The sequence below is a fragment of the Carassius auratus genome, unplaced genomic scaffold (assembly GCF_003368295.1).
Source record: "Carassius auratus strain Wakin unplaced genomic scaffold, ASM336829v1 scaf_tig00038657, whole genome shotgun sequence".
NCBI classification, from domain to species: Eukaryota; Metazoa; Chordata; class Actinopteri; order Cypriniformes; family Cyprinidae; genus Carassius; species Carassius auratus.
The window spans coordinates 190,761-217,014 of NW_020526456.1; the positions used below are offsets into that span (position 1 = coordinate 190,761).

General features: G+C 35.7%; 2 protein-coding genes across 2 annotated transcripts; both read left to right on the plus strand.

Annotated features, from left to right (window-relative positions):
* The first annotated feature begins 1,430 nt into the window (after positions 1–1,430).
* LOC113083531 (uncharacterized) lies at positions 1,431–13,072 on the plus strand. Its single transcript, XM_026254570.1, has 5 exons — positions 1,431–1,612; positions 2,983–3,548; positions 6,515–6,584; positions 10,047–10,126; positions 12,971–13,072. The coding sequence occupies exons 2-5, from the start codon at positions 2,991–2,993 to the stop codon at positions 13,070–13,072; spliced, it is 810 nt and encodes a 269-aa protein (XP_026110355.1). The 5' UTR covers positions 1,431–1,612; positions 2,983–2,990.
* Positions 13,073–13,643: 571 nt separating this feature from the next.
* On the plus strand, positions 13,644–23,439 carry LOC113083534 (uncharacterized). Its single transcript, XM_026254577.1, has 7 exons — positions 13,644–13,845; positions 15,264–15,380; positions 15,561–15,730; positions 16,351–16,474; positions 17,433–17,496; positions 18,013–18,133; positions 21,682–23,439. The coding sequence occupies exons 1-7, from the start codon at positions 13,644–13,646 to the stop codon at positions 21,721–21,723; spliced, it is 840 nt and encodes a 279-aa protein (XP_026110362.1). The 3' UTR covers positions 21,724–23,439.
* The last annotated feature ends 2,815 nt before the right edge of the window (positions 23,440–26,254 follow it).

Consider the following 26,254-nt stretch of genomic DNA (forward strand, 5'->3'; position numbering starts at 1 on the left):
GTAGTGTCATAGTACTTTTTTAAAGATTTGTTTGCAGTAAACATGAAGCAAGTTTTTTTTTAATCAGTAGTGTAAATCTGTAAATTTTATGGTAAAAAAATTGGTAGCTGTAGTTGCCAGAATTGTGCCGTAAAAAAATATGGCAGCAACATTTGGGACAACAAAACCAGTCACAAGAGTAAATTGGCTTCCATTGATGTAATGTTTGTTTGGATAGGACAATATTTGGCTGAGATACAACTATTTGAATATCTGGAATCTGAGGGTGCAAAAAAAATGTAAATATTGAGAAAATAGCCTTTAAACTTGTACAGAAAAGTTCTTAGCAATGCACATTACTAATCAAAAATTAGATTTTGATATATTTACGGTAGGAAATTTACAACATATCTAAATGGAAACATGACCTATATTTAATAACCTAATGATTTTTGGTATAAAAGAAATATCCATAAACTTGACCTATACAGTGTATTGTTGGCTATTGCTACAAATATGCCTGTGCTACTTATGACTGCTTTTGTGCTCCAGGGTCACATTTTAATGTTTAAATTAAATTTACATTTAAATACCGTAATTTCATTAACCGATATAATGTCAACAAACCAACCAATTGAAGGACTGAAATCAGTTTTGTTCATTTGTAATTCATTGATAATCACCAAAAGTGGATGATGATAAGTAAGTCACATGATAAACCAAAGCCCATCACAAGCAGCTTTTAAATACTAAAATACAGAGAAGGTGCACAGTGTAATTCATACACATCTGACATAATGCAATAAACATTCATTTTAACAACATTAGCTGTAACATACAGCTCTGTTGTACAAAACTGATAAGAAAAAAAATAATAGGAGGAAACATAGTCATTTCCAACAACAAAAAACATCCAATTTGAAATGTAACACAGGGAATTCTGGGAATGTCAATCTACGGTTATTTACTGCGAACGATATTTCTTTTTCGGTGTACTACCGTAAAATTAAAACGTAATGTCCAATACAGTTTTTCACCGTATATAGTAGGGGAAAAGTTGGAGCTTTTTGACTAGCAAGCAACTAGCTAGCAACCACCCACTCATTAGCTTGTCAAACCACCCACAAAATCCATTGTGGCAGTGAGTTTTGCACTCTCCAAATATGTTCTAGTTTCCTTTTCCTTTATAAAAACACTGAAAGAGAATAAAATGCGAGTAGTACAAAGTATACAGTTTACCCAGATAATGTTTTTCCACTTTAGGTTATCTGTGTTAAACTGTAGACTACTTTGTGACTACAAGGCGTCTCTAAGAGTAAACAAAACAATTCCAAGACAACATGTCCAGGTTGAAAAAGGGGGTATTTACTGGCTGCAAGCAAATACACACTCACACACACACTCACACTGACACACACATCTCTCTTCCAGTGAAAAATAAAAGTCGCTCTGTAAGTCTTTTGTTCCTTCAGACCAGCACAAACATTTCTAGTCATGGCTGAGAGGAGACGGCACCAGTGGCCCCTCTTCAGACTGTGAGAGAAGGAGACATGGAAGGAATGCTGGGATTGTCACAGTGATATCGCCTCTTGAAGTCAAATTGTGTCGTCCTCTTCAGAGCCGTGTGACGCAGGTAAACTGCTCTGCTTACCGTGCACACTGTCATGTCAGCTTGTTGAGTATTGGCTTTTTAAGTGTGTTTATGTAGGACTGTATTGACTAAGCAGTCTGAGCTCAATTAGGAAGTCACTGTAAAAAAATCTATCAAACTATTTACCAAAAGCAATAGAAAAATCTGAAAGCAGCTCAGAGAATTGATATTTTTAAAGTGTTTTGGTGTATTTGTTTACTAAAGAAAACGTGGATGTGCATTTGTGTTGACAAAACATAGTGTTCTGAAACACTCAATTAAGGTGTGCTTTCTTGTTCTTAAAGAGACATTTCACAAAAAATGAAAATTTGATGTTAATTTACTCACCTTCGGGCCATCCAAGATGTAGGTGCCTTTTTATCTTTAGTGAAATAGGAAAGAAGATTTTAGCTGAATCCATGGTCCTATTAAACGCAAGTCAAAGGCTGCTCAATCATGCATTTATGTCTTATGAAGCAAAACGATCGGTCTGTGCAAGAAACAAAACATTATTTACAACATTATTTCCTATAATCCATAGTTTAGGTAGACAGAGTTATGTCCATTTTGCAAACAAATAATTATTTTGAACCCATTCTTCTTACTGAACTGAATGAATCAGTTCACCAAATTGGACTGAATCATCTGAAACAGCACAGATCTACAAGTTACTCAATCAAAACTCACTTTTAGACATCTGACAGTCACTCTGACTCAAAATGAGCCAAATAGTGGTGTGTCTGATCCTATGATGTGTGCTTTAGTTCCTCCAACAGTCACTGAACTGAGGAGACCCGAGCACTTGAATGAAGGGACCAAATGAAAGTGTTGATGGTTTTTCATGGTTTATGTAAACAGATGAGCTGATGAAGACTAGTTTCTTCATTTTATATGCTTTGGAAAGTATTAGGTGCTTCAATAATAATATAACTGTGTATATGTTTCATCATTGCATGATTACAAGCCAGTGAACCAATTCATTGAAATGAACTGTCCAAAAGAATCAGTTTGTGGAAAATAATCATATTTCCCGCTTTGCCTAAGGCTGTGAATTACAGGTTATAATGTTGTAAATAATGATCTATTTCTTGCTCAGACTATCATTTTGCTTCCTAAAACCTCAATATATCGTCAGGAGTAATGAATAATAATTTTGTGTTTCTTGATATTCTTTTTTTTTATTTTCAAAATGTGCAGCCGCTGACTATTTAATGTATTTAATGAATTGCCAAGGACCACGGTTTCAGATGAAAATCTTCTTAACTGTTCTATTATTCACCTACATCTTGGCCTGAAGGGCCAGTAAATGAATGGCAAAATTAAATTTTTGGGTGAACTATCCCTTCATGATCCATTTTCAATGTCTTTCTCAGAGTTTATTATGGAGGACGTGAAGCCCGAGGGCTGGCTGCAGCTACTTCAGCCCCATGGTGCTGCTGGAAAAAACAGCACGAGTTTCCTTCGCAGGTCCTCATCATGGAGGAGGCCTGGGGAGCGAGGTTATTATGAGGGCCCCGCGGCGCAGGCCAATGAGCCCCCTCGCGGAGCTCGTCCACTGAGCTGCATAGAGGGTGTCAGGATGGACAAATGGCTTCAGACACTAGAGAGACTTCAATCACGTCGGCTTCAGAATCAAATACCTCAGTTTGTGGACAGGACGGTATCAATCCCAGTTCTCCCGAAAGATACAGCGGGAGGTAACCCACTGTGTCCTGATGTTTCCCCTCTGCGCAGGAGGAATCAGACCCCTAGCGTCTGTCCCAGAGTGTGTGAAAGCTCTTCGAGCAGCCTGGAGTCTGTTCACATTAAAGCTGCTCGCGCTGCAGAAAGAGCTCAGTTCTGTGCTCTCGCTCCGGTTCGCTTCGGCTGGCTGCCCACACAGAGACATGTGATACTCACAGACATCTCTGACAACCGCCTTGACAACAGCAAGTGCCAGGTGAGAAAGAATAACAGGAAAGGGAAGTGATGTCACAGCAGGAAGTTTATTTTCAGAGAACATGTAGGATAATAAATTACTTTAACATTAATGTAGAATAATAAATTACTTGTTACATTTATCATAATTATTATTTATATCATAGGACTTCAGGGGTGGAGCTAGAGATTTGTTTTTTTTTTTCATGGAGGGGGTTCATGGACATTATTCATAATTTTAAAATCGTACGGTTTTCATTGAATGTGTTTTGTTCTCTACACTACATTACACAGAGTGGGAGTCAAATCAGAGATGTAGCTGGGTTTTTGGATGGTGTGGGTCTCAATTTGTGAATTTTCTGTGAACCCTTTCTCTGTGTAATCACTAGAAAGTAGTGGGCTACTTTTACTTGTTGTGATTGAGTAGAATTTCAGTCATGTAGGGCTAACTGCAAAATGCATGGTCAGCCAGAGAGGAAACGGTCATGTTGTTGATAAATGGTGTCCATGTGAGTCAAACGTGCAGTGCTTGTGCATCACCAGCTTATGACACCACTTAGATATCTCAGTTTAATTTGGCATGTCGACCATTTTTCAAAATTGCATAGTCATAGATGCTGGGAAAGTGGATGCATGCCAATTTTGTGACAGCAGTAGTTTAAACACACACATAGAGCTAGACTAACGTTAGACCTGACCTGAAGATCATATAAAAATTCAATGAGACAACAAAGTATTGTGGATGTAAATAAGGTAACAATGTGGTTGTTGCAGGGTTAACTGTCTGCTTATTTCGACTTGGTGACAAACTTACCTCTAAACTCACTGCTAACTGCTTATCAACCTCTTTTCTCTGAGAAACTGCAGACAGATGCACTGATATATTTCCTGCACACCCTTTGCAACCCCGTAGATCTGCCTCTGTATGCCTTGTTTTCAGATTTTTTATTTTATTTAATTTTAAATTTTTGTATATTTTCATTTTAATTTGTATGACATCTTTGCACAAAATTAAATTGACTGCATGCCACTTTTGCCGAATTAGCCATGCAAAATAATGAGGTCATGTGAGAACAATGTGCTACTGTACTAACATATTTAACATTAATGGTTCTAAGGCAATCATCACTGTTGCTCATATTTAAGGTTATTCCTTAAATCATGTGTCTTGTTGGGAGAGATCTGCTGTTACTTCTCTAAATCAATAACGGTTGCAGAAAATGAAACAGGTCAGATACATACTGCATTCTGTTTCCCATACTTTAAAAGGCAATATACACTGTCCAGTATGATGTATTCTAATATTCAGTTCCGACAAAGAGAGTTGGAGTTATAAATTACTTTCTGAATGGTTTTAAAATGTCCCTTGATAATGGCTTATATGCTCTTTGGAGAAGAAAATTGTTCTTGCGTATTATCCGACTTATCAGATATCCACTAAATCATTTAGATTCATCTTTCATATTTTACATTTCAGAAGGCTGCAGTTTTTTAATGAAAATAAGATTCTAAATATAATGAAAAATTATCTGTGAGAGTTTCGTGAGAATCACGAACACAAATTGTACAGTGGAAAACTTTTTTTTGGCCAGAATTTTAAAGCGATTGAGTCATCCAGACTGGAGATAAAAGCCTTCAGAGTCCCAGACTTTCTGCCACCGCTGTACACCACACAACAATCACTCTCAGCTCTGGGAACAAACCCCGGAAATGAAGAGCCGAGCTCTCAGACCTGATTTACCTTGCCAGAAAGAAAGAGAGCAATAGAAAACTAAAAGAAGGGAAAGAGAGAAATCTCTGGATGACTGTCAAGTACGTGAACTTCAGTGGCTGTCTGGATGCTGCGTGAAGTCGAGATAAAACCGCTCTGTCAGCAGGTCCTTGGATCCATTCGGGACAGATTTAGGAACGAATAGATCCAACCGCATCTGAGCCAACAACAGGATCACAACAGTGCTGCGGCGCCCAGAGGAGAGAAACAAATCCAATAGCATTTGTGAATCGCTCAAATCTTTCCACTTCAGTCATTTTATGTTTAAGCTTAGCATTTGGACACTTAAAGAAATAGTTCATTCAAAAATGATAATTTTCTGACTATGTACTCACCATTTGGCCATCCAAAATAAAATGAGTTTGTTTCCTCATCAGAACTGCATTTTATATATATATAGCATTACATCACTTGCTCACCAATGGATGCTCTGCAGTGAATGGGTGCCGTCAGAATGAGAGTCAAACAGCTGATAAAAACATCACAATAATACACAAGTAATCCACACCACTCCAGTCCATCAGTTAACATCATTTGAAGTTTGGAAGAAATGTATACATCAAGACGTTCTAACTTCAGACCATTGCTTTTGGCCAAAAATATGGGTCTATGATGCTTCGTCCAGTGAAAAAGTCCATGTCCTGTTGTCTCTCACATTAAAATCCACACACATAACTGTTTTTTGCTTGTAAATGGTGCTTGATCTGGGCATATTTCTCTCCTAATTCAGACTAGATGACTTTTTCACTGCAGAAAGAATTATTATGGCTAAAGAACTCAAATATTTGGAAAATAAAAATTATGATTTTTTTTTTTCTTACAAACATATCACTTTTTTAATTTATGGACTGGAGTGGTGTGGATTATTGTTTTATCAATATGATTTATCAGCTGCTTGGACTCTCGTTCTGACGGCACCCATTCACTGCCATTGACGAGTGAAAGTTTTCCCAATCTGTTTCCATGAAGAAACAACCTAATCTACTTCTTGGATGTCTTTGAGAGTGAATACATTTTCAGTAATTTTTTATTTTTGGGGGTGGACTACTTTAAGTCAGACTTTAACTTTAGTAGACTACTTTAGTCATTGCATTCGATCAGTAGATATCAAACCAAGCAGCACATGCTTTCAAACATTGCAGGATCTGTTATCTAATGAAATCACATTCATGTTATCTGTTTTTTCTACATCTGAAGTCTGTGTGTTCTTTGAGCAGAAACTGAAGTCTCCCATCACTCCAGTGTTGCTCAGCTCTCCTGCCAAACTTAATGGACCAAGACCCAATGGTGGGTATTGACTAAGATGACATATTACATTTCTGAATGAACAACTTGGCCAAGGACACTGGTGAATTTAGTTTACTTTACACACTGGTGTTATAAGGTAAATACAGTGAATTACTTCATGCAGAAATCTAAGTTGTGCATATCATCAATGTTTCTAAAGTTGCACTATGAAAGATTTTGGGAGTAAAAAGTAAACAAAATGGCAATACTGAACAAGTGCATGAAATAATCAGTGTTCTGTGATATTCTGTGGAAAGATACAATAATGATTCATATTAAGGAGCGGTTTGGGTTAGCCGGGAAATTTCAGGGATATCCTATTCATTATTGCATGACTACATCATGTCCATAAGTGTAAAAAGTAAGTGATGCAATTTTGAGAGGCCTGAAAAAAAAAAAAAAAATGTTCTTAGGAAAAAAATCCCTTTAAATTCCTAAGGTAAGCACTTAAATTCTCAAAAAAGAAGAATATATACAAACACACATGCACAAGTCATTTTCTAATGAGTAAATACTTGAAGTTATTTTCACTGATTTTTAAGAACATTCTTTTAAAGATCTGGGTTCTTCTAAAGTTTTATCTCAGGAATATATTATTTGGGTATACAAATATTCTTAGTTCGAAAATAAGAAGAAAACTACAGCTAAGAAGAATTTGTTGTGACTCTGTTGTGAAAAAAAAAAGATGCAGAGAAAGTGAGTTTCTTAATTAGTTGAATTTTTTATTGTGCTTCAGTATAAAACAACAATAAAAACATACATCAGTTCCTGATCTCTTTGTATTTTGATGAAATGAAGTTATTTTACCTTACATAAAGGCTTTTTGGAGTCAGAGCAGAGTGTTTACTGGAAAGTGTTTGGAGTCAAAGTTAAGTGTTTGGAGTCAGAGGAGTCTGGGATGAGTTTTGGTAGCCGTGCATATTGTTAGAGCCAGAGACAGATGTGTTTGGAAGTCAAGGGAAGACTGTTTGGACAATGAGTAAATACTTGAAGTTATTTTCACTGATTTTAAAGAACATTCTTTTTAAAGATCTGGGTTCTTCTAAAGTTTTATCTCAGGAATATATTATTTGGGTATACAAATATTCTTAGTTCGAAAACGAAGAAAACTACAGTTAAGAAGAATTTGTTCTGACTCTGTTGTGAAAAAAAAAGATGCAGAGAAAGTGAGTTTCTTAATTAGTTGAATTTTTTATTGTGCTTCAGCATAAAACAAACAATAAAAACATACATCAGTTCCTGATCTCTTTGTATTTTGATGAAATGAAGTTATTTTAACTTACATAAAAGGCTTTTTGGAGTCAGAGCAGAGTGTTTACTGGAAAGTGTTTGGAGTCAAAGTTAAGTGTTTGGAGTCAGAGGAGTCTGGGATGAGTTTTGGTAGCCGTGCATATTGTTTAGAGCCAGAGACAGATTGTTTGGAGTCAAGGGAAGACTGTTTGGACACAGAAATGGATGGTTTTGGTTCAGAAGCAGATTGGTTGGAGTCAGGGACAGAGCAGTATTAGGTTTTCAGTCTCATGCGGTGGTTCCCTCAATGCTGTCATCCTCTCAGCACTCCAGGAATCTGTTCTCTGGGATCTGTCAAGGTGACGAGTGTATAATGATGCTGCCGCAGCATCACTGTAATTACAGCGTGAGAGCAGGACTCGAGTCGAGGGGAGAGAGGAGGAGGAGGAGGCAGAGAGACAGAACCATGAGCACTTGCTCCCCGCACGAGTGTTTACAACAGAAATGTTTGGGAATTTCTCTCGCTCTTGTTTTTTTTTGTTTTTTTTTTTCAACCAGTTCCAGATGGTGTGTTACTCTGAGAGGACATATCATTGCTGTGTCAATGCTGATCCGTGTGTGTGTGTGTGTGTGTGTGTGAGAGAGAGAGAGAGAGAGAGAGAGAGAGAGAGAGAGAAAGACTGTTCTTCAGCTGTAAACAGTGACTAAGGGTCAATGACAGACACTTAACAAAGTGTTGCCAGATCACATGTCTGTTGGAATCTCAAAACAATGGTGGATATGAGATGATATTCTGCTTCGATTCTGGAGCAAACTGCATGATTTTTAAAGGTAATTAAAGAAACTTGTTTGGGAAAATCCCTTTTTTAGCCCCTGTTTTTTCTTTTCTTTTTTAAAACAAACAAACAAAGAAACAGGGATTTTATTTGGAAATTTAGGTGAATAACTTTCTGTTGCTCAACTTTGCAATTTTTCTGAAAAACACAATATATGTTTTTTAGGGCTGCACAAGCTAACGAACAAATATGCGATAATATATCAATATAAAAATAATAATAATAATAATAAATAATAATAATAATAAAGAAGAAGAAGAGAAGAAGAAGAAGAAGAAATTATTATTACTATTATTATTATAAATTATAGAAATCATTAAATTATTATTGCAATATTTTCACTGTACAAATATCAATAAAAATTATAATTATTGTATTGTGAAATAAAAAAAATTCTGCTAAAAATGTTAAGAAAAAATAAGGAAAAATTAGATACTATAATGCTTTACTGTAAAATTAAGAGTTTTAAAAGAGTTTTTAATGAAAAAAAAAAAGTATTTCAGATTATATAATAGTAATAATCAATCAATTTTTAATCATCAATCATAGTAAGCAGTATCAACTATTTCTGTTCATTTTAATGAACCGTGCAGCCCTTGTGTATTCATGCTGTATTTATTGTATAATTCATATATACGGCTACAAATTATTCAAACTACCTCAACCAATGGATTTGTTCGGGGGCGGGGCTATCTGCTGGCTGACCAATAGCAGATGGAGACTGTTCAGTATTGTTTGAAAACAGTCATTATGTTTGCAGTTTTATATGATAAAGCTCACGAGACAGAATTACACACTTCAGCTTCATTTGAATCCAAAATCAATTTGTTTCTACCACGACTTTTAAATGACACGCCCTCAACCCAGATTTTCCCACTGGTAATTACGACAGTGTGAATGCATAAATACAGTACTACGCAGAAGCTGACACACAACACCTGAGCAGCTGACAAGAGTGTGTGCCCGCGGACCGGGAGCATGCTGGAAATAGGAGCCTGTCAGGTGTCAGCTGCCAGTGTGAAGAGCGATTACTTGCCTAAAAAACCGACGGCAAGAAATAGTTAGCTTGCCACCTTCGCTGTCAGAAGATGCTGAGAACTGTGTCTCCATGGTAACACTGACGGAGGAACGATCCATCACAGCCGGGTCTGTCAGATGGAGATCTCTCCCGCTCGCTCTCTGTCTTCATGACACCTGTAAGTGATGAGGTTAAGTCGCTCTAAGCAGACCTCTGTTGACAGTGTAAACACACACAGCAAGGAGACCGGCCTTATTGTGACACAGGAGTGCAGGAAACATATCATACACAAAAAGAAACTCTCTAGTGGCTTTATATTCATTTCTCAATGCAAAACGCGGAAAATGCACCTCAAAGTGGCCTTTTGTGTTTATTCAGACAGGAAAACTTCAAGGCCTGAACCTGTTGGCTTTAGATCCTGGAGCACACCTGAAAAAACACCATCCGTCCTTCATCAGGTGAGAAACTAACACTAACACTGTCCTGAAAACACTGCTTTACACAAGAATAATGAACTGCTCTGAGTTTGTTAGTGTTTGTTCTCAGTGTCTTAATTATATTATAAAATCCTATGTTCGTCTGGCAATACTCAAAACCCAGTAGGCAGATATTATTGAAGTTGCAACCCTCTCATGTACAGTATTTCAGGAGTTTAGAATATGACACAAGCTTATTCGATTACTGTACTTCCTGTTAGCGTTTATGCATATGCTTTTTATTTAATATTAACAGTTATTTTTTCCAGTTGTTAAATGCCGGTGTTTCCTGTCATAGCTATGCAAGGATTTGATTTCAAAAACAGAGTCACTGAAATAGTTACACTACTTGTTACATTTTAAATAAATAACTTGAAATCTGTAACTTATTACTTTTCCAGAGTAATCTTCCCATCACTGCTCATGTATTATAAAGTATGCATGCACCTTTCAGAAAAGTGATTATTGTACAGTACAGTTTTGTGTAAATCATGTTATTCTTTAATTTTGCTTAAAATCACATATTGTCCCAGTGCTTCAGTGTGAAATATTTTCTCCACTATTCAAATGGATTTTGAGTCTCTCGGCCACCAAACAGAGAGATGCCTGTTTGTTGTCCTACATGCTATAAATACAGAATTTACCCAAAAGACACGATAACATAGATTTGTATGATTATATAGTTAATAAAGCCTTGCTGCTCTTGATATAAATTTGTGATTCAAAAGAACATGGTCTGAATAATGCAAATAGTGCAAATAGTCAACCTTGTTGGCAAAAGCTATTTTCACTAACTCCACCGTTCATTATTTTTTCCTTTTTTAACAAATGGAATTTAGTATTATTGTTTAAAAAATGTAAATATTTTTTGTTAAACATTCAAAAAAAAAATATTTTTTTAAAGACATCCCTTAAGCTCATCAAGACTGCATTTATCTTTAAACTGTATTAATAACTGTATATTAGTGAAATATTATTACAGTTTAAAAGAACTGTTTTCTATGTGAATACATGTCAAGATGTTATTTATTCCTATGCTGCAAGGTTAAATTTGCAGCATTATTCCCCCAGTCTTCAGTGATCTTCAGAATCATTCTAATATGATGATTTGCTTCTCTAAAAACATTTCTTATTATTAATAATGTTGTAAACGGATGTGCTGATTCATACTGTGGGTGATATATTGTGGATGTGCTGATTCAAATAAGTGTGTAAGAACAGCATTTATTTCAAAAATGTAGAAATGGAATGCATTTTTGCTGAAATACAAGTATAGTGTTGTAGAAACATATTTAACACGGTTTGCTACCATGTTTAAACCCATTGGATTTTCTGCAGACCCGGTCTGGGCCCAAGTTGATTTTTTATGTAAGCATTTGCCAAGAACATAAGTGTAGTGTAAGTCGTGCGGATCTGAAGTGGAAATGTAGATGTTCATGAAGCACTAAACAAAATATTTCAAATCTTTGATTAGGTTTGTCTGCGCTGTGCTTCTGTTCCTCAGCAGTCTTTCATTTAGAAACACTGTAAATGCTCTTTAAAAGCATCCTGTAATCAGTTACGTACATAATAACATACCTACACACAAACCGACCTCAGGAGCACAAGCTGTACGGGCTGTTTCTATCAAGACAAAAAAAAAATCTCTTTCTGTGTCTGTTTATTGTGCTGTTTATGGAGAGTTTGCTCCAGGCAGCTTTTCTGCATCTCTTTCTGATTAACTTTGTACCATTTGACTCCTCCAATGGGACATTTGTGGGGCCAAAGAAAGAGTAAACTGTTTTAGTATCTACAGAACGGCTCCTTCTTTATCTAAAAATAATATGTAGCCAAAACTGACATGTTCCTGGTCTTGTATCAATCGGATTTAAATGTATAAAATCAAGTTCTCTCCTCTAGTTTAAACATTCAGTTTTACACTCAAATATGAAATATTGCATAAGTAACATAGGTACAGCAGCAAAGTGAAAGTACTTTTATAGTTTATACAGATAAGAAGAAACATTTTCTATAAAAATACTTCTTAAAGAAGTTCTTAAGTAAAAAAAATATGACGTTGAGAAGAATTTTCAGATTTCAGAATTAGGATTTAGTCTCTCAATTTATTTATGAATTAATTGAAAATGTTATTTTAACATTTATTTTAACTTTATTATTGTGTTTCAGTATAAAATACAAAAAAAAATACACCAAATTGCTGATCTCTTTGTAGTTTGATTAAATTAAGTTTTTTGATAAACAGAGGTTTTAGTGAATCAGAGGAAAATTCCAGATTTATAATACCAGTCTTTTTACTATTTCCTCCTCCAGTAGGATGTTGTGGGGCTGAAGAATGAATACATATCTATTTCCATATCTATAGAAATGGCTAATGCTTATTTTAAAAGACGCCATGAACTCAAATTGTACTGTACAAAATATTCTTTCTTAATGCATACTTCTGGTTTTATAACCGTTGGATTTAACCAGATATATAGAAGCATCATTCTTCATTCTTCATTCTAGTTTTACACTCAAATATTTAATTTAATATTTGACGGTTATGAATGCCATTCCATGAAAGGCACCATGGTACTTTGAAATATACTGGGTTACTGTTTTCATATGCACAAGCAACTATATTTGTGAGTTCGGGCTCCATGAAAGATTAAAACTCTCCTGTGATTCTCATAATTTAATACAAAAGTGCCTTGAGTTCCAACTTAACTGAATTGCCCTGATACAGTTGCTATGGATATGGCAGGATACACCGCACACAGGAGGCAGAGAGCACTTCTTTCATCCACACAAAGCCCAATTCAAGGGATTTCATCTGTTTGCTTCCAGGCTTCGGGATCCGTGAGCTCTGAGGGAGGACGAAATGGACCGCAAGCTGGAAATCCGAAAGCCGAGAGGACACATGCCACGCTGGACCTCATCCCGTGTTGAGAGATCCCACACGCAGGCGTGGAAGCGCGCCGGACTCCTTCAGCTCCTCGATATCGTCCATCACTATCACTTCCAGGAAGGTCACGCACACAAACTCCAGGCCTCCGAGTCCAGCGATGAACAGCCTCGCCGATGGACACAGAAAAGCTTTAGCGGTCAAAAGTCACTGAACAGAAGGATGAAAAGCACTTCTAGCCAGACCATCGCCTCGACCTCTGGCTCTGATCGTGAAAGAAGGACCACGGCGTAGTACTGAGAAGAAAGGCAACCATTGTGAACACTGACTGAACAGAGAGAGCGTTTCAGTCCAGCGATATACAGACACAGCTTACACTGAAGGACTCCGTAATGAATCCAAAGTCAATCCCTCACCATCAAACCAACCGTTAACTATATCTCTAGAGCCAGGAGGAAACCAATGGAGGTGCCAGCACAGATCTAGCCTGTCTCTCTTCCTCACACCCAAACGAAAGCAGCGCGGCAGGGGAGAGCGACACCAAAGCGTCCAAGCCACCTCGAAGGCCTCTCAGCTGCGACGCAAGTCTGTTTAACTGCACACAACTTGGCAGTAATGCAGTTACACATCCAGTGTTTCATAACCAGAGCTTCTCCTGTTCCCCAGAAGACAAATATTGACCTTGTTAGATCCAGCAGCGGTGAAGCAAGAAGGCGCTGGGCCTCCGGTGGCGAGGGTGGGCATTGTGAAAGAAAGAGTGGGGTCGTGAGGGAACCTGTTTCAGGAATCAATCCTCTCACACTACTAAAAGCAGCAGGTACCAGCAGAACCCGTGTGGATATATTCGGGCGGTAGACGCACACGAGCACACTGTAGACTTGAGGTTGCACTGCGCCGCTTTGATGTATAATGGATGAGTATTTATCGTGCGAGAGAGCAGGGGTTTTTTAATTGAGGCTTTTCACGGCAGATACGCACGGTAGCCGCTGGACGGCCCTGAAACGGGAGATTTTCGCCTCTTTCTGTCTTGCGTTTTCTCATCTTTTCATTTTCCCACGCATCTTGCATGCATATCTATTTCTGCCCTGCTTTCAATACTGGTTTTTGAGCTTCTGTGGGAATTTAGAGCTGCTGCACACAGAGAGAGATCTTGACAGCCGCGCCGAAATACATGCATACACTCATTTACTATCTGAGGACATGCATAGATGACTACTGTTTGAAATAAAGTCACTTAGAAAAACATTTAGAATTTTTTGCATTTAAAAAAAATGCCATTTACTTTTTAGACTTGTTTTTTTGTTTTTAAGACATTTTAAAGTTATTTTCCCTTTGAAATACAATATTTCAGGATGATTTTTTTTTTTTTTTTTTTTTCAGAATTCTAAAGATTGAAAATCATGACTATTTATTTAGTTAGTTAGTTATTATTTTTTTTATTTTGCATGATCTATCTATCATCCATACTTCCTTGCAATGTTCAAAAATCTTTGTATTTAAAAAATAATTTAATAAATATTTTTTTTTATAAATAAATATATATTAAATAGCATAATATATATAATAGTATAATGCTTTCCAGATACTTTTTAAAATATTTATATTTTATAAAAGAAAATTTATATAAAAATAATCCAACCATCCATCCATCCATCTGTCTATCTGTTATCTAGAAAACATTTTATTATCATTAATGTATTATTCTACATTTATTTATGACCTTAAAAAACCTTAAATGATTAACCCTTCATACAACTATATGTGTTTTGTTTTCATTTTTATTCTAAAATAGAATAGAATAGAAAATAAAGTAAGTTTGTTGGAACTCCTTACTAGCTGTCCATAGACCAAAAATATATTGTATGCAAATATGTTGATGCAGACCTAGTTTGGCCAAGCAGAACTATACAAAAAATAATAAAATAAATAAATAAAACCTTAAATGATTAACCCTTCATACAACTATATGTGAACTATATGTCAAATATGTTGATCCAGACCTAAATGCGTTTCAAATGCACTCGCTTCATTCTCTAGCTTAACATTGCGAGTATGTCAGTAATTTTGGCCAAGCAGAACTATACATCATTCTGACACAGAACGTAGCATGCATTACTTACATTTCTGAATGCAACAACAAAAATCCCGCTTGCCATAGCTGGAAGCGATTGTTTTTTGCTGCTCGTGTGCAGTGTGTTTGAGGCTCTGGATGATGCACAGTCTCTTTGTTTTCAGATACCTCGGCTGATCTGAGCGCAGACGCCGTCCTGGCCCTGAACGCTGCTGCGGTTATCGCCAACATAAAGCTGCAGGCCCAGCAGAGACGAACTACATCCCACACAGCAACAGCAGGTACACCAGATCTCTCCTGACCTTTGGCTTCCACAAACACAAACTTCACTTTTTAGCAGGATGAGGGCACACTCTGGTCATGTTAGTATTAGAGCATCTCACACAGTTTGAGCTTTTCTCCATTCCTCTGATACAAAGTGAGCTGTTGTTTTATGACTGAATACTGTTCCTCTTTATCAGTGTGTTTAACAGAAGATATACGGCAAAGTGAACACAGAGAGCTCAAAGAAGAGAGTGCTGGTGCTGATGGAAAGAAAAAAACATGTCCAGCAGATCAATGTGTGGATTTTGTCCCATTCGAGTCCCAAAATGACCTTTCTGAAACTGCTTTGGCTCCACTGTCACTTAGTGTGAGTTACTCTTCTCTCTTCTGTTGTTTGCAGGTACTTCTGCACCAAAATAATGAGGTTCATTGACTGGCGATCTAAAGGAGGACATACAATAAAACCATTTGTAATTACTGTAGACCAACTAAAAACCCTACCTCTAAAAGAAAATGTTTTTAGAATAAAAAGGGCCATTTCAGAAGGCATTCATTGTATATATATATATATATATCTATCTATATATATATATATATATATATATAGATATATATATATATATATATATATATATATATTATATATATATATATATCTATATATATATATATATATATATATATATATATATATATATATATATATATAGATATAGATATATATATATAGATAGATATATATTATTATTATTATTTTTTTTTATTTTTTTTTTTGCAGAATTCTAAAGGGAAAAAATCTCTTTCTCCTTGCAACACACAATCTTTATATGTACTATTTAAAAAGTATATTTAATTATAGAAAATCCATATAGTTTCCCATGAGAAAGCTTTTGCTCATCCATCTTAAACCGAGAGCTTTGTTTTGGATTAGACTTTGAACATTGAATTGAACGGTTCTTTTGGAGAGTGTGTGTTCTGTGTGTGCAGGAGGCTTTAGCGACCAGACGGCCTGATTTCATCCAGCGCTCACAGGCCAGGGTTCGAGCCCTGGAGAGAAGGTCACAGGAGAGGCAGAACTCCCTCAGCTCACCACAGACACTCCAGAGCGGAGGTGTGCGGCACACACTATCAGCATCAACACATTCACACACGTTCAGACGCAGTCAAAATGAACAACACTTTCATGCCCTCAATATTCAGACACACTGTGCTTATCAAATCAGCATCTGAAATGAGAGCAGGGATTGTTCAGAGCACCTGAGAGAATATCAGCAGCTGTTAAAAGAGGAAATACCGCCCCCATCTGATCACTGTTAAAACTGCATCACCAACATTGCTTGCTTTAGGAGTTTTAGCAATATTATAAAACGCATTACTGACTCTCATTTGATGAATCATGTTTAAAGATGTTGTAAAAATATTATTATTATCATTATTATTATTGCAAACAAATGTTATATATAAGCCAACTCAAGCTGCTGTAGTTTCTCCTCCTGTGCTCTAAATATCTAAAACCATCAAACCTGACCAGCAGAAATCAGTTTGAGAAAAGCATACCACATTAGGCTGGTTAAAGGGTTCTTCTGTGATGAAATCACTGTATAACACATGGCCTTTCATTGTTTTATTCGGTGCACGTACAGAACCTGAATGGCTGTAAACATGGACAGCTGAATGCATTATCAAATTAGACAAATATTACAGAAACATGCAAAGATATGTGTAAAGCTTAAATAACAGCTGTTGGACTTCTTTTGCATGCATACATATAATGTTGGCTTGATTATTCCTGTATTTCACTGCAGAGGATATATTGTGAACAGAAGGCTTGCTTCTTGTGTATTTTTCAAGATGAGACTTGATTTTAGATTAATAATAAATGGGTGCACCAATTTATTTCCAGATCTTTGGGGATCCATAACAAGTTGATGTTTGACCAATATATTTAATCACAGATTCTACTGTTTCACCAGTATAATTGTGTCATTAAATTAGAGTTTGTCTATGCAGAAACCCCATTTATTGTGTGTGTGTGTGTGTGTGTGTGTGTGTGTGTGTGTGTTCTGCAGAAAGCCTTGTAAAATCCAAAGACAGAAGCATCATGGGAAAGAGTCTACAGCTGTGGTCCAGGAGGTAAAGAACATGCCAGTTCCTGTTTTGAGAAACACCTTTCCTGCTTTATTTGTCTTTCAGACACACACACACACAGGTGTATCAGTTCTATCTGTATTGAAGGTGTTGTGTGTGTGTGGCCGTCCTGATTGTGCTTTTCACAGTTTATTTGTTTTGTTGCTGCTGAATGAAACCTCATCCGATTAGATCTGCTCTCACTGTGCTTCTGATGCACGGCTGGGTGGATTCTGCACGAATGAGTGCCTGTGTTCAGAAGTTTGATTTAAGCCGCCGATGTGGTGTATGACTGAATAACACGGCCGGTTATGTCAGATAACAGTGTAAATATACAAAGTTTGCTTCTTAATTCTGACTCTGATGTGTTCTGATCTCACAAAAGATCAACAGAAATATGATACATTCTTTTTCTTTGGATGAAATCTTTGTTATTGTTTCTTTTCTTTTTTTTTATTAAAGTGCTCATTTATAAACTGCAGCCACAATGTCACGCATGCTAACTATGCGTTTGGTTGACAGGAGTTATAACCAGCTGCCTCATGTGAAGAAGAGGAGAGAGGAAGAAAAGAGGAAAATAGAAGAGGAGAAAAGAAAACTGGCATCTCGGATCAACAGGCTGCGGGCAGAGCTCTTTAAAAAGGTAGATGTAGTGTTTGCAGACGTGTAGGACTGATCTGAGAGCAGTTTAGAGGAGTTAGAAGTGAAGACTGCTCATCACAGCACAGGCGTTACCTGTTCAACGAATCAGATTCTCAGCATTAATCCTGAAAGTGAAGCTTTTCCAATACAGCTTCGCAAGGTGTGCGTTTATCTTAAGAAAATTCCCCTAATTCAATCGGACCGGAGGAGGATGCCTTCTCTAAGCCCGTTCCGCCCCTTAAACAGTGCGGATTGATTTTGGCTGATGCATTTTGTTCCTAAACAGCTCTTACCCGCTCTAAATATAGACTAGTCCCTGACGCAGAGAGCAGAGAGGGATATTCAACACATTTCTAGGCCTGTCTTCACATTCACACACATCACACTGACTGGTAACGATCAGCTCTGCGCAGGATGAAGCTTTTGATACGCAGCTTATGACCAGCATTTGTGTATGTTATTATTTGCGTGTCAAGCATCACTGTTATTGCTGTTCACACTTAGTGAGATGAATAAATCCTTACAAGGTCTCCAAAACTGGTGCACACAGTCAGTAACAGTAGATAGATAGATAGATAGATAGATAGATAGATAGATAGATAGATAGATAGATAGATAGATAGATAGATAGATAGATAGATAGATAGATAGATAGATAGATAGATAGATTTTATGATTTTTTTTATGATTATGATTTTATGTTTTTTATCTGTTTTCAAATAATAGAAATATGTAATCTATTTTAATGTTTTTATTTTAAAAAATAGGTTAAAATTATTTTTATTTCAGTTTTAGTTTTAGTTTTAGTTTTGATTCATTTGTAGTAAAAAATGTGGGTCTGTTAAGTGCTATCTGAAAAAAAACATAAATAGGTATATATATATATATATATATATATATATATATATATATATATATACATATATATCAGCTCTCATCTTTATTTCCATTGATAAAAAGGAAAAGATAATAATAATAATAATAATAATTACATTCAGGAAAACAAATAAACATTATTTATCTAATATTATAATATTATATACAAATTAATATAATATTTATAATAAAATGTTTTATTTAGATTTATTTTTATTTAAAATGTTATTTAAATTTTATTATTCACTTAATTATAAATAAATTATTTTTGTGATTCAGTTGTTAGCTTTTCATAAGTTGATGCTGTTGTTTGGTTCTTTGTTTGGTTCACACACGATGGCATCACACTTTTCTGAAGGCTCAAGAGCAGACCTGAAGCCCAAATCCATCAGGGTCAGAGTTCAGTGTTGTTAGCGTTAATGGGAGACTGACCTGTGTCTGGGGGTGAGCTGTGTCAGACTTCTACTGACACCGCATGAAAGCGGGATTTCTCTGATCACATCCTGAGGTTAATTAAAACCTGTGAGCATTAGATTAAGGTAAATTTTACTACAGATGAAACAGAGCCAGATGTCTGTGTGTGTGTGTGTGTGTGTGTGTGTGTATAATGACATGGGTATGACACAGGTATTACAAGGAGAGGGTGACTTATGAGGACATAACCCATGTCCCCATTTTTCAAAACACTTATAAATCAGACAGAATGAGTTTTTTTGAGAAAGTAAAAATGCTCAAAGTTTCCTGTGAGGGTTAGGGTTAGGTGTAGGGTTGGTGTAGGGACATAGAATATACAGTTTGTACAGAATAAAAACCATTACACCTATGGGATGAACACACTTTACACAAAAACAAACATGTGTGTGTGTGTGTGTGTGTGTGTGTGTGTGTGTGTGTGTGTGTGTGTGTGTGTGTGTGTTATATTACAGCTCATAGATGATTCCCAATACTTGAATCTGATTGTTTAATATTTAATAAATACCATAGTTTTAGTCATGGTACTGTAACACCAATATATTATTTGAAGTAAATAAAAAGACAACAATTAATAAAATCTGATAAATAATGATGGACCCCATTGTTAACATTATATATTTTATTAAATATTTTATATTTTATTATATATAATTTACATTTATATAAATATATATATATATATATATATATATATATATATATAAAAATATTTCTTCTATGGTGACCTCATCGGTATACGTGTAATACAGTCTGGCCACCAGGTGTCGCTATGGACCAGAATATTATTTTAGGATAATCACCAGAGATCTGGACTTACTCAACCTCGGTCATATATACACAGAAATGTACATGTATTCTGCTCAGGTATTTTTGTCATATGGCAACTCTTCCAACAGTTTCATCATAAACTCCTTCATTAGTTTCATCATAAGAGAGGTTTTGATAGTATGCTGTTCTGAACATGGCTGAAGTTTCATGCTTTATTTATTTATATGGTACATGTTCTAACAGCATTATGTAGTGATAACATTCAGTTATTGATGATAATGATGGTGGTGTGAAGGTCTGTATGTTAGAGACGAATAACGGAAATATTCTGTGTGTGTGTGTGTGTGTGTGTGTGTGTGTGTGTGTGTGTTTTGAATGCTATCTGGTTGGCAGTGCTGTAAAGAGCTTCATTGTGCTGTGTGTGTATAGAGCCACTGTTCATAGGAATGAACACCCATCCACTGCCAATGAAATCACTGCACATGCACATGATGATAACACACACACACACACACACACACACACACACACACACACACACACACGTAGACAGTAAAATCATTGCCAGCCAGTAAATGTGTGTGTCTGTCATGAGGCTAGACATTTTCCCAATATTCCCTCTCTTTTTATGGGCAATTCCTCAACATACGTCTGTTGAGATGAACATTCATCTCTCATCCTGGAAAATCTGATCCTGTCCTTGATCAAGCACATTTGGAAAATATACTCACCATATACTCAGGCCATGAGTTCATTTATTCATGTGAACAGATTTGGAGAAATGTAGCATTGCATCTCTTGCTCACCAATGGATGCTCTGTAGTGAATGGGTGCCGTCAGAATGAGAGTACAAACATCTGATAAAAACATCACAATAATCCACAGCACTCCAGTCCAGCAGTGAACATCTTGTGAAGTGAAAAGCTACATGTTTGTAAGAAACAAATCAAGATCTATAGCTTTCATTCTGACGGCACCCATTCACTGCAGAGCATCCATTGGTGAGCAAGAGATGCAATGCTACATTTCTCCAAATCTGATGAAGAAACAAACTCATCTACATCTTGGATGGCCTGAGCGTGTGGATATTTTCAGCTAATTTTAATTTTTGAGTAAACTATTCCTTACAGAAGGGAAAGTCTTGGTGGGGAACATTTTTGCAAACTGAACCTTTCAACACTCACATGAGAAACAGTAGATGCTACAATTCCTTAAAACTACAATGATTGTTTGTTTTATGCAGCATTTGCTCTTTGCTTGCCTGTGGGATAAAAGAATCACCCAGACATCTAGTATTAATTATGATGTGTTTCAACAAAAACATTTGGTGTGTCCAACTCTTGCTGACCACAAATGATGGACGTTTGGAATAAAACTGACCAACGGCTTTTTATTTATTTTGTATTATTATTATTATTTATTTTTTTGCAGAAACTTCTGGAGCAGATTTTGCAGAGGAGAGGAAATCACTGACACCGTCTTGGACTCGTGTTTCTTCTCTCTCCACAGTTCTCATGCCGGCCCTTGAAAGATATGACACGACATTAGTTATAAATGTTCTGGAATAGTTCTTTCCAGAACGAATGTGCCTCAAACATGCAGCCTCATGTGGCTCTGGATTACATCTTCTCTCTCTATACATACATTACTGGTTAAAAATGTGGAATAATTATGGTTTTAATGTTACAGCGTAGGCTTATATTCAGTTAGACTGCATTCATTTGCTCAAAAATACAGTAACAACTGTAACAAATTTGAAACATTATCACAATTTTCTGAAATTTATTCCTGTGATACAAAGCTGAGTTTACTTCTCAGTCTTCAGTGTCACATGATCCTTCAGAAATCATTCTAATGCGCTGATTTGCTGCTCAAGAAACATTGAAATCCGTGTTTGCTGCTTCATATTTTACAGAAACGTTGCATTTTTCAGTCGTACAGATTCCCGACAGCATCACATGGCAAACACAAGACATCAGAAGAGTCTTTTTGGCTTCTCGGAGATGCTACACTTGCCATATAGACAGATTGTTTGCTCTTTCTGTGCCTCTATCTCTGTCATATTATATTATGCAAGAGACACAACATAAAAGAGCACATTACAGCTCCAGTCCTCATCGCTAAAAGCCTAAAATCCAACATTTGGAGACATTCTTATAAGATGAAGGGCCTAGTCCCGCTCTCATGCAGTCGTAGGGTCTGCGGGCTCATTATGACATCAGTCGCCTTCCTCTGTCCGTGTCTCTCCGAGCCATTAGCCAGGAGCAAAAGGAATTTGACCTCGTCTGAATAGGAATGCATCACTAATGGAGCCGAGTGCTTGCGCGGGTGAAAGAGGCTTTTGTCCTCTCTCCGAATGAGCCAAGACTGTCCCATATGTGCCTGCTTAGACGGGACACGACTGTGTAATAGCCTTGCAGTAAAACTTGATTTGATAGACTTCATATCATGTCCTGTTATTGTGTTTGGTGTTTTAACTATCACATTTTTAAAATCAAAAGATTGGGAAAGTGAAGTGGAGTAATGTAGCTTTGTTTGTGTAAGATGATGCATTTCAGGCCAGACTTTACACAAGTACAGACATGTAAGTGCAAATACTCAGCCTTTGGACAAATTATCCCTGTAAGTCCCTTGTAATTTCACTCAGGTGTCATCTTTTAAACACTATTTCTGGCATGCAAGTAACAGCTTTTATTTCTTTGGATGAGGAAACATCAAATTCGTCACAGCAATGCAGCAAACCTTCTATTAAATTTAATATTTGAAATCGCCAATGAAATCTGACAACTGTCTGTCTAAATTTTGCTTAAATAACATTAAAAAGCGTATCTTTCAGGTTAGACCAGCCAATGAGCATTTGCAGTTAAACACACATTCCCCAATCAAAGCTTCTAACTGCAGCTGCAGTGACACGATGACTTTACTGATTAGTGATTGGCTCTTTTATTCAGAAGGCGGGACTATTCCACCATACAATGCATTGCTTTTTTTTCGTAAGTCATGTAAATGTGTACAGTCTTTGTATGTCTTTAAAGCCTTCACTGAAGTCTTTGGTACAATAACATTGTCTGTTTACAGGTTACTCAAGGGTGCGCTATCATTTTAAAAGATGTAATTCAGGTAAATAGCCATAAATATGACACATATTGGCTTCACAGACTGGTTTTAATGTTTTATGCCTGACTGAGATTCACAAACTGTTTTTTTTCTAATTTTAATCAGATCTAAAACATTATAAATTAATTATAAACATTATTAAATAGTAAATCTAAAATTGCTTGTAGTCCCCTGATATTTTAATAATTTAACCACAGTAACTAAAACTGGAACTAAACAAATAGCCTAAAATATTTAATATTTTATTGTATCTGTATTTTCATTATTTGTTATGTTCTATTAATTTACATTTGAATTATCAATAACTATTAACTTTTCAAAAACTCAAAAATCCCTGCATTTTGGATAACCCTTTTTTAATTAAAAAGCACACATTCATGCCAGTGTTATTTGACAGTTTTTATTATAATGTTCCGAATTAGTTTTTATTATGAAATTTTTTTTTACATTTAAATTTTAAGTAAAGTTTTAGTAATTTTACTGTGTTTTTGATGTTTTTTTTTTTTTTTTTTTTTTTTTTTTATTATTATTAATTTAAATGTCAGTTTTAGTTATTTTAGTACAACAAGTTAAACCAAGCAAGTTAAAATAAAAAAGTTTATTTCATTAAAACGTCACAGATTATTAAATATGCATTCCAAAGTTCATAAGATGCAATGCAGTGGCCAAAGAAATGTATAGGTAGAAAAACAAAATGCAGGAACGTTTCCTGCTCGAACAGCTCCCAAGAGTTTTCATTTATACACCAGTGTTGACATTTTAGCTTTGTGCTTAAAAAACATGTTTTATGTCTTCTTATTTTCCTGTTAAACCTTTAGCACAAATCTCAGAGCAGATTTTGTCTTCGAGGCCAACTACATTTTGAGTCTTCTCCTAATGTTTTGCCGAATATTTATGTGTTTTTGCAAGAGGGCTTTTCTCAGTATTCTGGGCTCTGAGTTTGATGCTAATAAAAATGACAGAACCCTAAAAGCACAGTCCTAAATAACAGGAAATCGAATACATTTCGGCTGGATGGATGGATGAATACTGCTCTTGAGAAACTTCTTCTGGCCTCGGATGAAGAGCAGTGATGAATCATAGCGGGATGTTGATTACTACAGCAAAAATACTGACCTAGAATCAGAGCGAACCGCGTAAACCCATAAATCGCCTTTTCTCTGAGAATTATTGTGGTTCCTTAGATACAAGAGGGTTTTACAAACTTTTAAAAATGACATGCTGAATGAGCAATAGGATCTTTCAAAAGCGTTCATGAAACTAGAAACCCTGTTGTCTGGGAGTGTAAAGTCTGTTCTGATGGACCCGATCACCTCTGTACCTGGAGATATGTGAACCAGACCCCTTCTTCGATAGCAGAACTGAAGGATCAGGTGAAATGGAGACAGGTAATTGATCATAAAGCACTTTTCTCGCTGCAGTGGATGGACGGCACAGGTGAAAGCGTGCAGTGAAGTTTATTAGACATGTATATGGTGAACACTGACCCTGCTTCATCACAGGAGCTCGTCTGGAGTCTGTTTCACACCTGAAGACAGCTGGTGCATCGACCCCGGGACAGGACGGGACAATCCCAGGGCTCTGAATTACATCAACAAAGACCTCAGGGCCCATGTGTTCCTCATTAACATGTGAATAAGTAATGATTTGGAGGATTTTTACTATGGGCTGTTACATGCATTTCCCTAGATACCCCAAATTCTATGTTGATTTATATTATTAATTTCATGCTTTGGTTGGGCTATCATAAATATATTTTAACCCTGTTATCATTGGATTACTTAAAACAATGTTGTATATATATAATTATTATTATTTTTTGCTGTTGTTGTTATTAAAGTTAAATATTATATTTATTACCATTAACTAAAGCCATAGACATAAAATGAATAATTAAATAACTTAAACAAATTATTTTATTTAATCTAGTTTCCAGTGCAACATTTCTCGTTTTCATTTAGTTTAACTTAATAACTAAAACTAAAACGGAAGAAAAATGTAAAAACCATTTGGACATATTAAAAAAAAAAAACTAATAAAAATGACAAAAACACAAGCAAAATAATAATAATTAATAAAAATTGTTTAAAAAATGCTAAAACTAAAAATAATATAAAATAAAGAAATAAAAACTAATATTATTTAAATTTTAATAAAATAACACTGGTATATGTATGTGTGAAATATTTGTTTATATTTTTGATAATTATGTATTCATTTAATTTTTGATAATTATTTATTCATTTAATTTTTGATAATAATTTTTTCATTTAATTTTTGATAATTATTGCCATTTATGAACATTATATTGATAATTATAGCAATTTAATTTGTCTTACAGTAAGTTTGTTCACACTTTATTTTAGGGTCCAATTCTCACTACTATGACTTTTGCCTCAATTAACTCATTATTTGCTGTTTATTAATAGTTTATAAGATAGTTGTTAAGTTTAGGGTATTGGGTAGGATTATGGATGTCATGCATTATATGCACTTTATAAGCACTAATAAACAGCCAATATGTTAATAATAGACATGCTAATAAGCAACTTGTTTTTTTTTTTAATCCTTAAAAATCAACATTTTTGAAATGTGAAATGCTCCTGTTTCAGAGTTACACATGAACACTTCATGAAAATAATCCTGGTGGACGGTGAAATACATGAAGTAATATCATTATTCTGTCTTCTTCTTTCACTCTGACGCTCATTCATGCATAAATACTTGATTAAATCATTCTTTAATGCAAATCACTGTCTATATAGAGGTTGGATGTTAAAGTCTGTTTCTTTTCTCCAGCTATGTGACAATCTTTAAGGAGGTGTTTCAAATGGTTTTCTGCCGTCTCTTGAAGTTGGATCCATTCCTGTCTGCTCTTTTGAAATCG

Coding starts and splice junctions, on each gene's coding strand:
- LOC113083531 (XM_026254570.1), top strand. CDS start 2,991: ATGGAGGACGTGAAGCCCGAGGGCTGGCTGCAGCTACTTCAGCCCCAT. Junction 3,549..6,514: donor TTGACAACAGCAAGTGCCAG/GTGAGAAAGAAT, acceptor TTCTTTGAGCAG/AAACTGAAGTCTCCCATCAC. Junction 10,127..12,970: donor CACCATCCGTCCTTCATCAG/GTGAGAAACTAA, acceptor GTTTGCTTCCAG/GCTTCGGGATCCGTGAGCTC.
- LOC113083534 (XM_026254577.1), top strand. CDS start 13,644: ATGCAGTTACACATCCAGTGTTTCATAACCAGAGCTTCTCCTGTTCCC. Junction 16,475..17,432: donor ACAGACACTCCAGAGCGGAG/GTGTGCGGCACA, acceptor TGTGTTCTGCAG/AAAGCCTTGTAAAATCCAAA. Junction 18,134..21,681: donor GGGCAGAGCTCTTTAAAAAG/GTAGATGTAGTG, acceptor ATTTTTTTGCAG/AAACTTCTGGAGCAGATTTT.